The 11483-nt window shown below is 43.5% G+C and overlaps 2 protein-coding genes across 2 annotated transcripts; both read right to left on the bottom strand.

The window, feature by feature from the left end:
• Positions 1–26: 26 nt before the first annotated feature.
• Positions 27–2309, bottom strand: LOC127783600 (uncharacterized). The gene is made up of 2 exons (XM_052310788.1): positions 1678–2309; positions 27–425 (listed from the first exon to the last, which is right to left on the bottom strand). Exons 1-2 carry the CDS (start codon positions 2042–2044, stop codon positions 385–387), a joined length of 408 nt encoding a protein of 135 aa, XP_052166748.1. The 5' UTR covers positions 2045–2309; the 3' UTR covers positions 27–384.
• Positions 2310–8118: 5809 nt separating this feature from the next.
• Positions 8119–10603, bottom strand: LOC127785156 (L-ascorbate oxidase-like). Its single transcript, XM_052312576.1, has 3 exons — positions 10259–10603; positions 10063–10155; positions 8119–9749 (listed from the first exon to the last, which is right to left on the bottom strand). The coding sequence occupies exons 1-3, from the start codon at positions 10520–10522 to the stop codon at positions 8382–8384; spliced, it is 1725 nt and encodes a 574-aa protein (XP_052168536.1). The 5' UTR covers positions 10523–10603; the 3' UTR covers positions 8119–8381.
• Positions 10604–11483: the final 880 nt, after the last annotated feature.

Below are 11483 nucleotides of genomic sequence, written 5' to 3'. Positions count from 1 at the left end.
ACAGAGCCCTTGAGACAGAGTAACCATTCTAACCAAAACAGAGGCAACAGAGCAGCTCCATAAGATTGGAGACAATCAGTCTGACAGTGCCAGTTGAGCAAAAACAAGATACAAACCTTGAAGGAAAAGAACTCTCCAATTCTGAAACAATTATAGGATACATGTAATAAATAATAAAACCAAACCGTTCTTTTTCCATATGTACAAAGTTTTCTGTTAAAGCTTGCCATCCTAATTATAATATATAAAACCATCTAAGCTTGTTGCGGCGTTACATGGTAAAAATGTTGTCCGGGAAGGAAAAGATAGGATGGCAACAACGTAATGCCGCCCAAACTCTTCTGCTTGTATACACCTCCATGAGAACCTACTTCTCATTCAACTTCACATGTAGGACATGAATGGAGGCTTGGAAAATATATACCCTGCCAGAAGATACAATCCAAAGCTCTTGTTATACGATAACGTTGGAAATAGGTATGAATGCAATAAAGACAACAACTCTTAAAAGCATGATAGTGATGATAATAGTGATATAGGCATGATACTGTTTACAGTCAGTAGGACCAAGAAAGGAATTGCACTGATATCATATTTGAACTTATTTGGGTTGTAATAGCTGATCTTGATGGTGAACTTAATACATCTGCATTAATTTACCACAGAAAATTGATGTAGAATACTGTTCGTTTGTGAGGAACAAGCACATCAAGGTTGGCAGGGAAATTGAGGTTCAGCTTCACCTGTATTACACCCATATAAAGTATTTTCTAATTTCAACAATTAACTAGCTATATCAATTTTTCTAGATGCATTGACAGTGAAATCTTGAAAGGTGAAAGGAATACACTAGGTCAAGCTTAACTAGGCTATTCTATTCTTCCTGGGAATCTAAGAAAGCTCTTCTTCTCGATTGTCACTAGTTGCATTTAATTCCTCTCAAGCTCCTTTGTTCCTAAGAAACTCAGCTTGTATCCCGTCGAAACGAACAAAGTTATAAACTTAAGCTTTCTGGTCTCCTACTTAGCAAGCACGAAAGCGCTCAGGCATCCATTTCATTGTTATATGGCCCTTTTTGACTCTATATGTTTACAGCTTCTTTCCCCCTTTCAGTTCATATGGTCGGTGCTCACCGACGCAATTTAGTCCCTTACTCCCTTTCAATATCGAATTTCATCAACCTGAAGCTATAGCCAGCCTCTCTACATCAAATTAGAGATCCAAAACATTTGAGAATCATCTGGATTGCATCGACAACCACCAATTCTGACCCTTTCCACTTCTTACCATCGCGTCAATTTTATTTTAACTACGACAACAAGCTGCTCACATTATTTGGAATGATGTCCTCCCGAACTAAATCAACGCAACAATCCTAATAAAACCACAATTTAAATACAGAAGCTACACATATCTCAATTTTCAGAGAAGCACCCAAAGTATGACAGATGCTTCACAATTGGGCATAATTTAAGCAAAGGCGCTCAATTTAGCGCATTTTGAACTCTGATAAAGCCAAGAAACACCACCAATCATCATATTTACCCCCCAAATTACGCATGAATCCACAGTGAATTCCCCAATCCTGACTAACCCAAACATGTAAAAAGAGGAGCCTCTTCCCTTTTGTCCCCAAACATGTAGGAGCCCTACTCCTAAACGGCCAAGATCACGTACATGTGGAGGCCACCTTGGGCGAGGAGGAGCACGAGGCGGGCCAGAGGATGGCCCTCCAGATCACGGACAGGTTGGTGACGAACCCGACGAGGAGGAAGACGCAGGCGAGGCCGATGACCCAGGGCATGAGGAAGAACCCCAGCATGAAGGTCACCGACCCGCACAGCATCAGCGCCACCGACGCCCCCAGCAGCATCGACGCCACCCCCGCCGCCGTCACCTGCCGCGGCCACGCCGCCGCCCCCCGCCCGCCCCCTTCCTCCGGCCACGCCCGGAGCACCGTCAGCAGCAGCGCGCACAGCTCGTACATCGCCCTCGACTGGTCAGCCTCCGCCGCCTCCGCCGCCGCCGTCGCCGACGACCTCATACCACCCCCTAGAATTCTTCAAGAATCGAATTCAAGAAATCAAGAACCGATCGCCTCCTCGGCGGTGGCGCAAGAATCTTGGAGGAGGCGAATTGGGTCGGAGAAATTGGTTGTCGGGTCGGGTTTGCTTCTCGATCGCTCTCTCTCTCGCGTTGGTGGAATTGAAATGGCGAGAGGAATGGCGAGATGGGGGAGGAGAGACATGGGGGGAGATGTTGAAATAGAGGGGGGAATGGGAAATTGGGAATGGGCGGAGACGTCTACGCTACGAGAGGATAATGGTAGGCTGGATTTGTTTATTCGGCAGTTATTTCCGGTGTTGGCGTGGATAACTGTGCAATTGATTGGTTGCGTTGGCGGTCAAATTTGCACTAGCACTTGTTGAATCCCAACGTTTCAAGTTTATGGAAAACACCTCAATATTTGTACTCCCTCAGAAAGTCGTTTAGAACAGCAACACGATCTCTAAAATACAACTTTAACTTTTTATTTCCATAAAAATATTTATTCAAAAAGTGATATATTTATACTTTTATGAAAGTATTTTTCAAGAAAAATCTATACATATAATTTTTACATTTTCAAATTCAACAACTTGAGAGTTATTCATGATTTATATTCCTAAGGTTTGACTTAAACATTTTCCTAAACGACTTCCTTTATGAGTACGGATGGAGTACTTCTTTCTCCGTCCCAAAACTACTTCAAAGTTTATTGTAATATTTTAAGACAAATGAAGTATACTATCTTCGATTATAAATATTTTATGTTTGGAGTAAGACACGGTCGGACTTTTGATAAAACGTTGACGATCATTAGTTTCTAAATCACTATTTTTTTTAAAAAAATGATATGAACCGATTTGGCTTGAAAAATATTATTATAGTACTATGGGTTTATTGGATCTGCGAGTTTATTATAACATGAATTGAATGTCGAGGTTTCAGAAATTTAACCACCTCTCTTCTCTTATGGTACTCCCTTTGGTTTAAAATTTATGGATGTTTTGGACAGAATATCACGTACTACTCCCTCCTGTGCCAAATGAGTTGACGTTTTGAGGCTTAAAAATATTATAACAGTACTATAGATTTATTGAACCTGTGAATACCACTCTCCTATATATAGTGCTCCCTCCGATTTTAAAATTATTGATGTTTTAGGACAGAAATCTCACATATCAAGGAATGATTAATTGTGACGCTACTCTCTCCGGTGTCAAATTAGTTAACATTTGGACTTGGGAGGCTTGAAATATATTATAATAGTACTATAGATTTATTGAACCTGTGAATACCACTCTCCTATATATGGTGTCCCCCTCGGATTTTAAAATTATTGATGTTCTGGGACAAAAATCTCACGTATTAAGAAATGATTAATTGTGACGCTACTCCCTCCGGTGTCAAATTAGTTAAAGGCTTGAAATATATTACAATAGTACTATATATTTATTGGACATCCAAATTTATTATAATGAAATTGAATCTCAAGGTTCATAAATCTAACCACCTCTCTTATATATGGTACTCCCTAATTATTGATGTTTTGGATAAAATCTCACAATGCCAAGGAATGATTAATTGTGATCCTACTCACTCGGTGTCAAATTAGTTGAAGTTTGGAGGCTTGAAAAATATTATAATAGTATTGTGGATTAATTGGACCTGCGAATACCACTCTCCTATATATGGTGCTCACCTCCAGTTTTAAAATTATTGAGATTTTTGGACAAAAATCTCACATATCAAGAAATGATTAATTGTGACGCTACTCCCTCCGGTGCCAAATTAGTTGACGTTTGGAGGCTTGAAATATATTATAATAGTACTATAGATTTATTGGACATGCGAATTTATTATAATATGAAATTGAATGTCAAGGTTTCATAAATTTAACCACCTCTCTTATATATGTACTCCCTCCAGTTCCAAAACTATTTGATATTTTGGACAGAATCTCATATACCAAGGAATGATTAATTATAATGCTACACCTCCGATGTCAATTTAGTTGAAGTTGGAGGCTTGAAAAAACATTCTAATAGTACTATAGATTTATTGGACTTGCGAATTTATTAAAATATGAAATTGAATGTCAGAAATTCAACCACCTCTCTTATGGTACTCCCTCCGGTTTTAAAGTTATTGATGTCTTCGACAGAATCTCACGTACCAAGGAATGATTTGTGATATGCTACTCTCTCCGGTGTCAAATTAATTGATATTTTGAGGCTTGCAAGATATTACAGCAGTATAATATAGATTTATTTGGACCTGCAAAATTATTATGATATGAAATTGAATGTCAAGGCATCATAAATTTAACCACCTCTCTTATGTATGGTACTACCTCCTGTTTTAAAATTATTGATTTTTTTGACATAATCTCACTATCAACGATATTATATTTGTTTTTATGGGACGGAAGAAGTAGATCACGGTTTACAAGAAAAATGCTGGCACAGGTGTTAATTAATTAGTGGTATCTCCTGTTCTCTGCACCCTTTGGTAATTTTGACGACGCAGTGTTATGCACAAAACACGTGGTGATATGGTGCATGTGCATTATTATCAATCGTATCTATTCTTCATTTCAGAGATGGCTTGCTCATTCGTGTTTCGGACAGTACGCAACTCCCTCCAAATTATTTTTTTAAAATCTAGCATTATAACGGATGAAGTAACAGGAATTATAAGCTAATACACAGCAAAGATCTGCCGAAGTGCATTATTTTTTTTTACAAAAAATACTTATATATTCTAAGAGTTAAGTGTACGAACGGGCTATAAACTTGTGTGCAGATACATTATCTAGATCTCTAAACTCTTAAAATATATTTTCAAATTATTAAACTTGTTTTGGATATCATATATGATCAAATGAGCTTTATCCTACTCCATACGGTGATGTAGCATGTCATGGTGACTTTTACAGATCATTAGTATTTTTTTTAAAAAAAAAATGTTTTTCTCCTTTTAGGTAGAGAGGACAAAAGATAAAATAAAAAAATATTGAAAAAAATTAAGGTGGAGGGGAGAAAGCTAAGACGAGAAAAGATAAAATTAAGAAAATACTATTGACGCATAGCTAGGCATCACTTTGATATGTCATGTTTAGTATATCACGTCAGCTCATGGAGTAGGGTAGGTTGGAACTCGTTTGAATCTATATCGACGTCGCACCGAAGACAAGTACAGAAACTCGGAAATGTATTCTGAAGGTTTAAGCATCTAGCTAGATGATATACTTAGGGACCGTCCTTGTCTAATATAATCTAATTAATATATGATCTAAACGTGCAACGCGAGGGTTGGAGTTGTTACCATCTCGATCTATGGTAGTGTTACAGAATGCAAGCTGGAGCACTGATGGCGATCGAGGTACGTGTTTATAATATAATGTACCCCGATCTAGCTTGATTCTCTTGTCCTTGTTGCAACGTGTTACACGCGAGGAAGTCCCATTCGGTTTGAGACAACGATGATGAGAGGAGACAGTAGCAGCAGGTACGCGAGGAAATCGTGGGCGACGACGTACGTACGGGTGCCGCCGTGCATTAATGGCTGCGACATATTGTACTACCTCCGTCAAAAAAAAAAAAAAACCTGGGTTTCCGTATCCAACGTTTGACCGTCCGTTTAATTTTTAAAAATTATGAAAAAAAATAAAAAGACAAATCACGCATAAAGTATTAATCATGTTTTATCATCTAACAACAATAAAAATACTAATTATAAAAAAATTCATATAAGACGGACAATCAAACATTGAACACGAAAACCTAGGGTTTGTCTTTTTTTGGACGGAGGGAGTAGTAGTAGTATCGTTCTAGATAGTGCTATATATTGAGCAAGTTTAATAGTATAGCCAACTATTAGCTCTAGTTCATCTATAGCCAATTTAATAGCTTATTTATACAATAGTTATATACTACACTATTAATATATGGTCCCACATCTCATACACACACAATGTATTAGAGTCTGTGCTGCAGTTGGCTATAAATCTGAAGCTCGCTTTCCTTCTTTCTCTTCTCTTCTCTACTGCACATGTGCTTACAGGTGACTTGTAGCTTGCTACTGCACTCGCTCTTAGGTTGTACAAATAGTCACCACAGGATTAGTTTCCGGGCAATCCTGGGCAACGCAAACTGTGAACCGCGCTGGATGTGTACATCGTTGTTGCTTGCACATGGTGATAACATGGGCATACTTTGAACTCGGGTTGCATGTACTGAGAGCATATAAGTGGGTCGATCCGTGAATCTACTTATAGCCTCAACGTACCGATTTGGTACAACTCGTTAGGAACGCTATGTTCACGCCAACCCCGCATTTCGATCAGCTTGTAGCCTTGTATCCTTGACGTACCGATTTGGTACAACTCGTCAGGAACGCTACTTTCATGCCAACCCTGCATTTCGATCAGCTTGTAGCCTTGTAGCCTCAACGTACCGATTTGGTACAACTCGTCAGGAACACTACGTTCGTGGCAACCCTGCATTTTGATCAGCTTGGTGACGAAAGAGTGCGTTTACGACGGTTGTGTTCGGTAGTTTGAGTTGGGAACTAATTAATTCCTCTCACATGTAAAAGGGAATAACTCATTAGTTTATGATTAATTAAGTATTAGATAATTGTTTTTAAACATAGATTAATATAATTTTTTAAAACATATTTTTTTTAAAAAAATACAAGGTTGGCAATTTGAAAAGTGTGTGTGCATAAACGAGAGAATAGAGTTGAGAACTTAGTGCCTCTTTGATTTGCATGAATAATGTAGGATTTTTGGAAAATTCTAATCCTATGGAAAAAAATTCTTATGAAAGGCATTTAAATAAAGGATTGTATCCTATCATATCATTTAAAATTCCTTTTGAGTCTTTGTCTCTTATTCAATTCCTACAATTTTTTATGTGGTTCAATCAAACGGTTATTCTTATGTTTTTTTTATAATACTCTATTTTACAATCACATTTCTACTAGAATCATATTCTTTTATTCCTATTTTTTTTATAATTCTTATGATTCAAGGGGACTTTAGACTCCCAGACACAGCCGAACTTACCAATTTGGGAAGGCTACCGTCTGTAGGAATTAACTGCCGTCCAAAACCGCAGATCGATGTCAGTGTTTGGTGATGGTCTCGTTGTCTGAACTCTGAACTCTGAAGCCGCGGCCGCCGGTCTCGGTCTCCAGCCATGTGGGTTCCCGCCGGAGAAAGTGCAAACTGATTCTAGTGCTTGTCGCGAAGCGTGCCATGGCGAGCGAGCTCGTCGGAGACGACGAGGCAGCCGTCGTCGTCGTCGGCCGCCGCACGCACGCAATCCCGTTCCGGCCCAACTAATGATTAGCCGGCTGCCGGCCCAATCGACATGGGCCGTATGGCCCGAGTTACTGTTTGCTCCATCGGCCCGGCCCAAGCTAGCAATCCCATATGGGCCCGAGTTGCGTCCGATCTATATATCGTGCGGCGAAGATCAAAGGGGGTTAACTGCAAAAATACGCACGGGCTGGCCCTACGTTTTGATGGCAGTTTTAGTGCAGATGAAGTGGATGATTCTTGGATTCAGATTTGTTTCATCGAGCCACCTGAAGCGATGCACAATCCAGCTTGGAGATGAAGTCTATCTGTTGGAGTTTTGCCTCGAAATCGCACGGAGAGTAACATCCTGATTGCACTCTGTTTTCACCATAAACATTGGGGAAATTTGAAGCAGAATACTCTGTCTTATATTTTTGAAAGATCAATGAGAATGCTTACGGTTTTAATTTTTTCGTTTATGTTTATACTTATCAGTCATGATTTTTTTTTTGCCAAGAATATTAAACAAACGGAAGATCCCTAATTCTTAGGGCATAATATGTAGTGTTTGGTTCGACCAGTCCGATCAACCAGCCAAACAAAACTTCAGTTTAGTAACTGCAGTATTACAATCGATTTGTGGGACCAGCAAAAAAGAATCGGCCAATCACTAGTCTGTCCTTCATGCATGCATACACAACAAATAATTTTTTACTCGTTCCATTCGATTCTAATTCGAAGTTCAATTTGTCCTCTGATAAATACGATTCGACAGCTACAAATATACATTGTTCAATATACATTAAAATTGATTTAATGTTCACACTGCAGATGCTCTTATTCAATATTAAAACAATTGACCAATGTGGTCACTATGTTTACAAAATTAATGAAAACAAACTTCCCAAATCCCAACCCTTATAGTAATGTTTTGACACATGATGACTAAGCTGTTGGACGTTCGTCACCATGAAGTATAAGAACAACAAGTTTTTAGTAGTTTTTTTTTTTTTTTGGATAACACAAGTTTTTAGTAGTGATGGCCCTTGGTGCGGCCGCACCCCATGATGGACGCCGGCAGCCGCGGCAGCACGTCGACGCCCTCCTCGAACACCACGCCCATGCCCATGTACACGTGGGCCTCCAGGTGGCAGTGGAACAGCCACACGCCCGGGTTGCTCGCCCTGAACCTCACCGCCGTCCACCCCATCGGGTGCAGCGCCACCGTGTTCTTCATCACGGCGCCGCCCCTCGCGCTCGCCGCGTTCAGACCCGGCCCGTCCACCTCCGGCACGAACTTGCCCTCGCCGTAGCCGAGCACCCAGAAGTCGTGCCCGTGGAGGTGCCACGGGTGCGTCTCGCTCCGCCCGTTCGGCGGCGGGATCGCCGTGTTCTGCAGCACCACGTCGACCACCGAGCCCAGGGCGAGGCGGTACGCGGCGTGGCGCACGGCGAGGCTCGCCGGCGGGGAGGAGAGGTTGAGGCTCCCGTGGTCGTAGCTGTCCGGCGGCGGCCGCTGGTCGAACTCGCCGCGGAGGCCGTGCTTCATGGCGACGAGGTACGGCGTCGCCGGGAAGCTGAGGGAGACGCCGTTGATGGCCCACTTGGTGTGGTTGTCGATCTTGCTCTGCGTGTTGAGGAGGAGGAGGACGCGGTCGGGCCTCGCCGGCGGCGGCTCGACGTGCCCCGGCAGCGCGGCGAACGACCTGCTCTGCGCCACCCTGCTCGCCGTGTCGTTCCACCGTGGCCCGGTCGGCGGCGGCGTGCGCGGGTGATCCACGGCGGCGGAGGCGTACCTGACGACGGCCCTGCCCGGCGCCGTCTTGGTGGGGTCGCGGCTGACGACGTGCGACGCCGCCCAGTAGCTCCGGGACGGGTCCTGGTCGGCGGTGACGAGCACGGAGTAGGTCTCGCCGGAGTAGATGAAGAGGTTCTTGACCACCACCGGCGTGACGTAGTACCCGTCGGCCTCCACCACCGTCATCGTGTGCCCCTCGATCTCGAAGCTCAGCGACGCCAGCGACGTCAGGCTGCCGATGCGGAGGCGGTACGTCTTCCCCGGCGAGGCGGTGAACAGCGTCGGCCACCCGCACTCGCCGCCAAACGCATTGCACGCCGCGCCACCGCCATTGCTGGCCGCCGGCGGCGAGCAGTTGAACACGCCTCTGCCGTTGATCAGAAGCGACTGGGGCTCGCCGACGAACACCATGGGGACGGAGGCGAGGCCGACGGCTTGCTCGTACACGCTCTGGTGCCACCAGTCCATGAGGAGGACGGTGTGCTCGCCGTCGTAGGCGAAGGGCTCGGCGACGCCGTCGGGCACCGACACGACGAGCATGCCGTCCAGCCCCGCCACGCGCTGCATGCCGTAGTGCGCGTGGTACATGTACGTTCCAGGCTGAAACCATCACAAAAACACCCAGAAAATCAATCAAAATTTGCTCATCCAACCATCCAAGCAAAGAACTAAGCATCGATCGATCATTGCACGTACTCCCTCCGTTTTAGATTATAAAACATTTGACTAAGGTTATTAAAACAATAGTAATAATTTTAAACCAAGATAAATTTATTATAAAATATAATTAATTATTAATTTCATAAAACTAATTTGGTAATGTAAATATTACTATAGTTGTTTATAAAATTAGTTAAATTTAAAGTAGTTAAAACATCTTGTTACAACTGAAACTGAGGGAGTAGCTGCTTACCCTGTCAACGACGAATCTGTAGGTGAAGGTCTCGCCGGGGAGGATGGGGCACTGCGTGACGCCGGCGGTGCCGTCAGCCCACGGGCTGCCAATCTGCGACGACACATTGCCGTTAGAACAATACCCACACGGACGAACACATGATCGCCGGCGAGCCGGCGACGGCGAGGGGGATGGAACGGAGATGAAGAATGACCTGGCGGATGCCGTGCCAGTGGATGGCGGTGTTCTCGGTGTCGAGCATGTTGTGGACGGTGACGACGAGGGTGTCGCCCTGGGCGGCGCGGATGGTCGGCCCGGGGGACTCGCCGTTGATGGTCACGGCGAGCTTCCTGAAGCAGTCCGGCGACTTGTACTGGTACGTGATGTTCCACGTGTGGTGGTGCGTCTTCGCCTCCGCCGGCGCCGCCGCCGCGGCGGCGCACAGGCACGCCAGCACGGCGAGCCGCCACGTCCTCATCACCGCGCACAAAGCTGACGATCGAGCTCAAGGATTGGGATTTTGCGACGGATCAGAGGCTTGGAAATGATCGGTTTCGTGAGCAATCGGCGAGGTGTGTGTGTGTGTGCGCTTTGTGCTTTGCACTGCTCTGCCTCGAGGCATCGAGTGGATTTATATAGTTTACGCGCGTCAAAGTGGGTGTGATTTTGCGCGCGCGTTCATAACTGGGGGCTGGGGCTTTACTACCTGGTCAAGCATGAAGCAGCTACAGAGCTCAGGTTGAAGCGTTCGACGGTGGTCCGGGCCGTGGCTCGTGTGCGCGTGTGGGGGCATGGTACTTCGTCAGATCATAAGCGTGTGCGTGGCTGTGTTCGCTAGTTTCGTTTCAGTTGGGTACATCTCCCAGAAAACGGAGCGGTACATAAGACGGAGCGGTACATAAACGCGTGACTAATTAAGTATTGGTAATTTTTTTAAAAAAATGGATTAATTTGTTTTTAAAAGCAACTTTCATATATAATTTTTTTAAAAGAAAAACACACCATTAAGCATTTTGAAAAGCGTGCGCGTGAAAAACGGGAGAGGGGGAGTTGGGAACATGAGGGAAAGAACACAGTCAAGTGGGAGTATCTGATATTTAGCATAAGATTTTATCAAGATCTTGAAACATTGACTATCAATAGTTTGTCAATTAATAGTTTGTCAATAAACGTTGGCATACGTTTAAAATTAAACGGAATATTAAGTACTAGTAGTTTTATAAACTTTAGGCTCCATTTGAATAACTGGAATGAAAAAAACGGAGAAATAAAAAAAACATATGTTTCTAATAAGAATATAAGTGCAAAACAAAGGACTACCGAACGAAAGGAAAAACACAGAAATAACCATTTGATTAGACCGTAGGAAATACAAGAATCGAATGAGAGAGATATAATCAAAGGAAAGTTTTCAAGAGGTTGGAGCTCTTGCTAAATTT

Source organism: Oryza glaberrima, chromosome 9, assembly GCF_000147395.1.
Source record: "Oryza glaberrima chromosome 9, OglaRS2, whole genome shotgun sequence".
Classification (NCBI taxonomy): domain Eukaryota; kingdom Viridiplantae; phylum Streptophyta; class Magnoliopsida; order Poales; family Poaceae; genus Oryza; species Oryza glaberrima.
The sequence above is the reverse complement of the archived record's forward strand: the minus strand, read 5'-3'. Positions and strand labels throughout refer to the sequence as shown.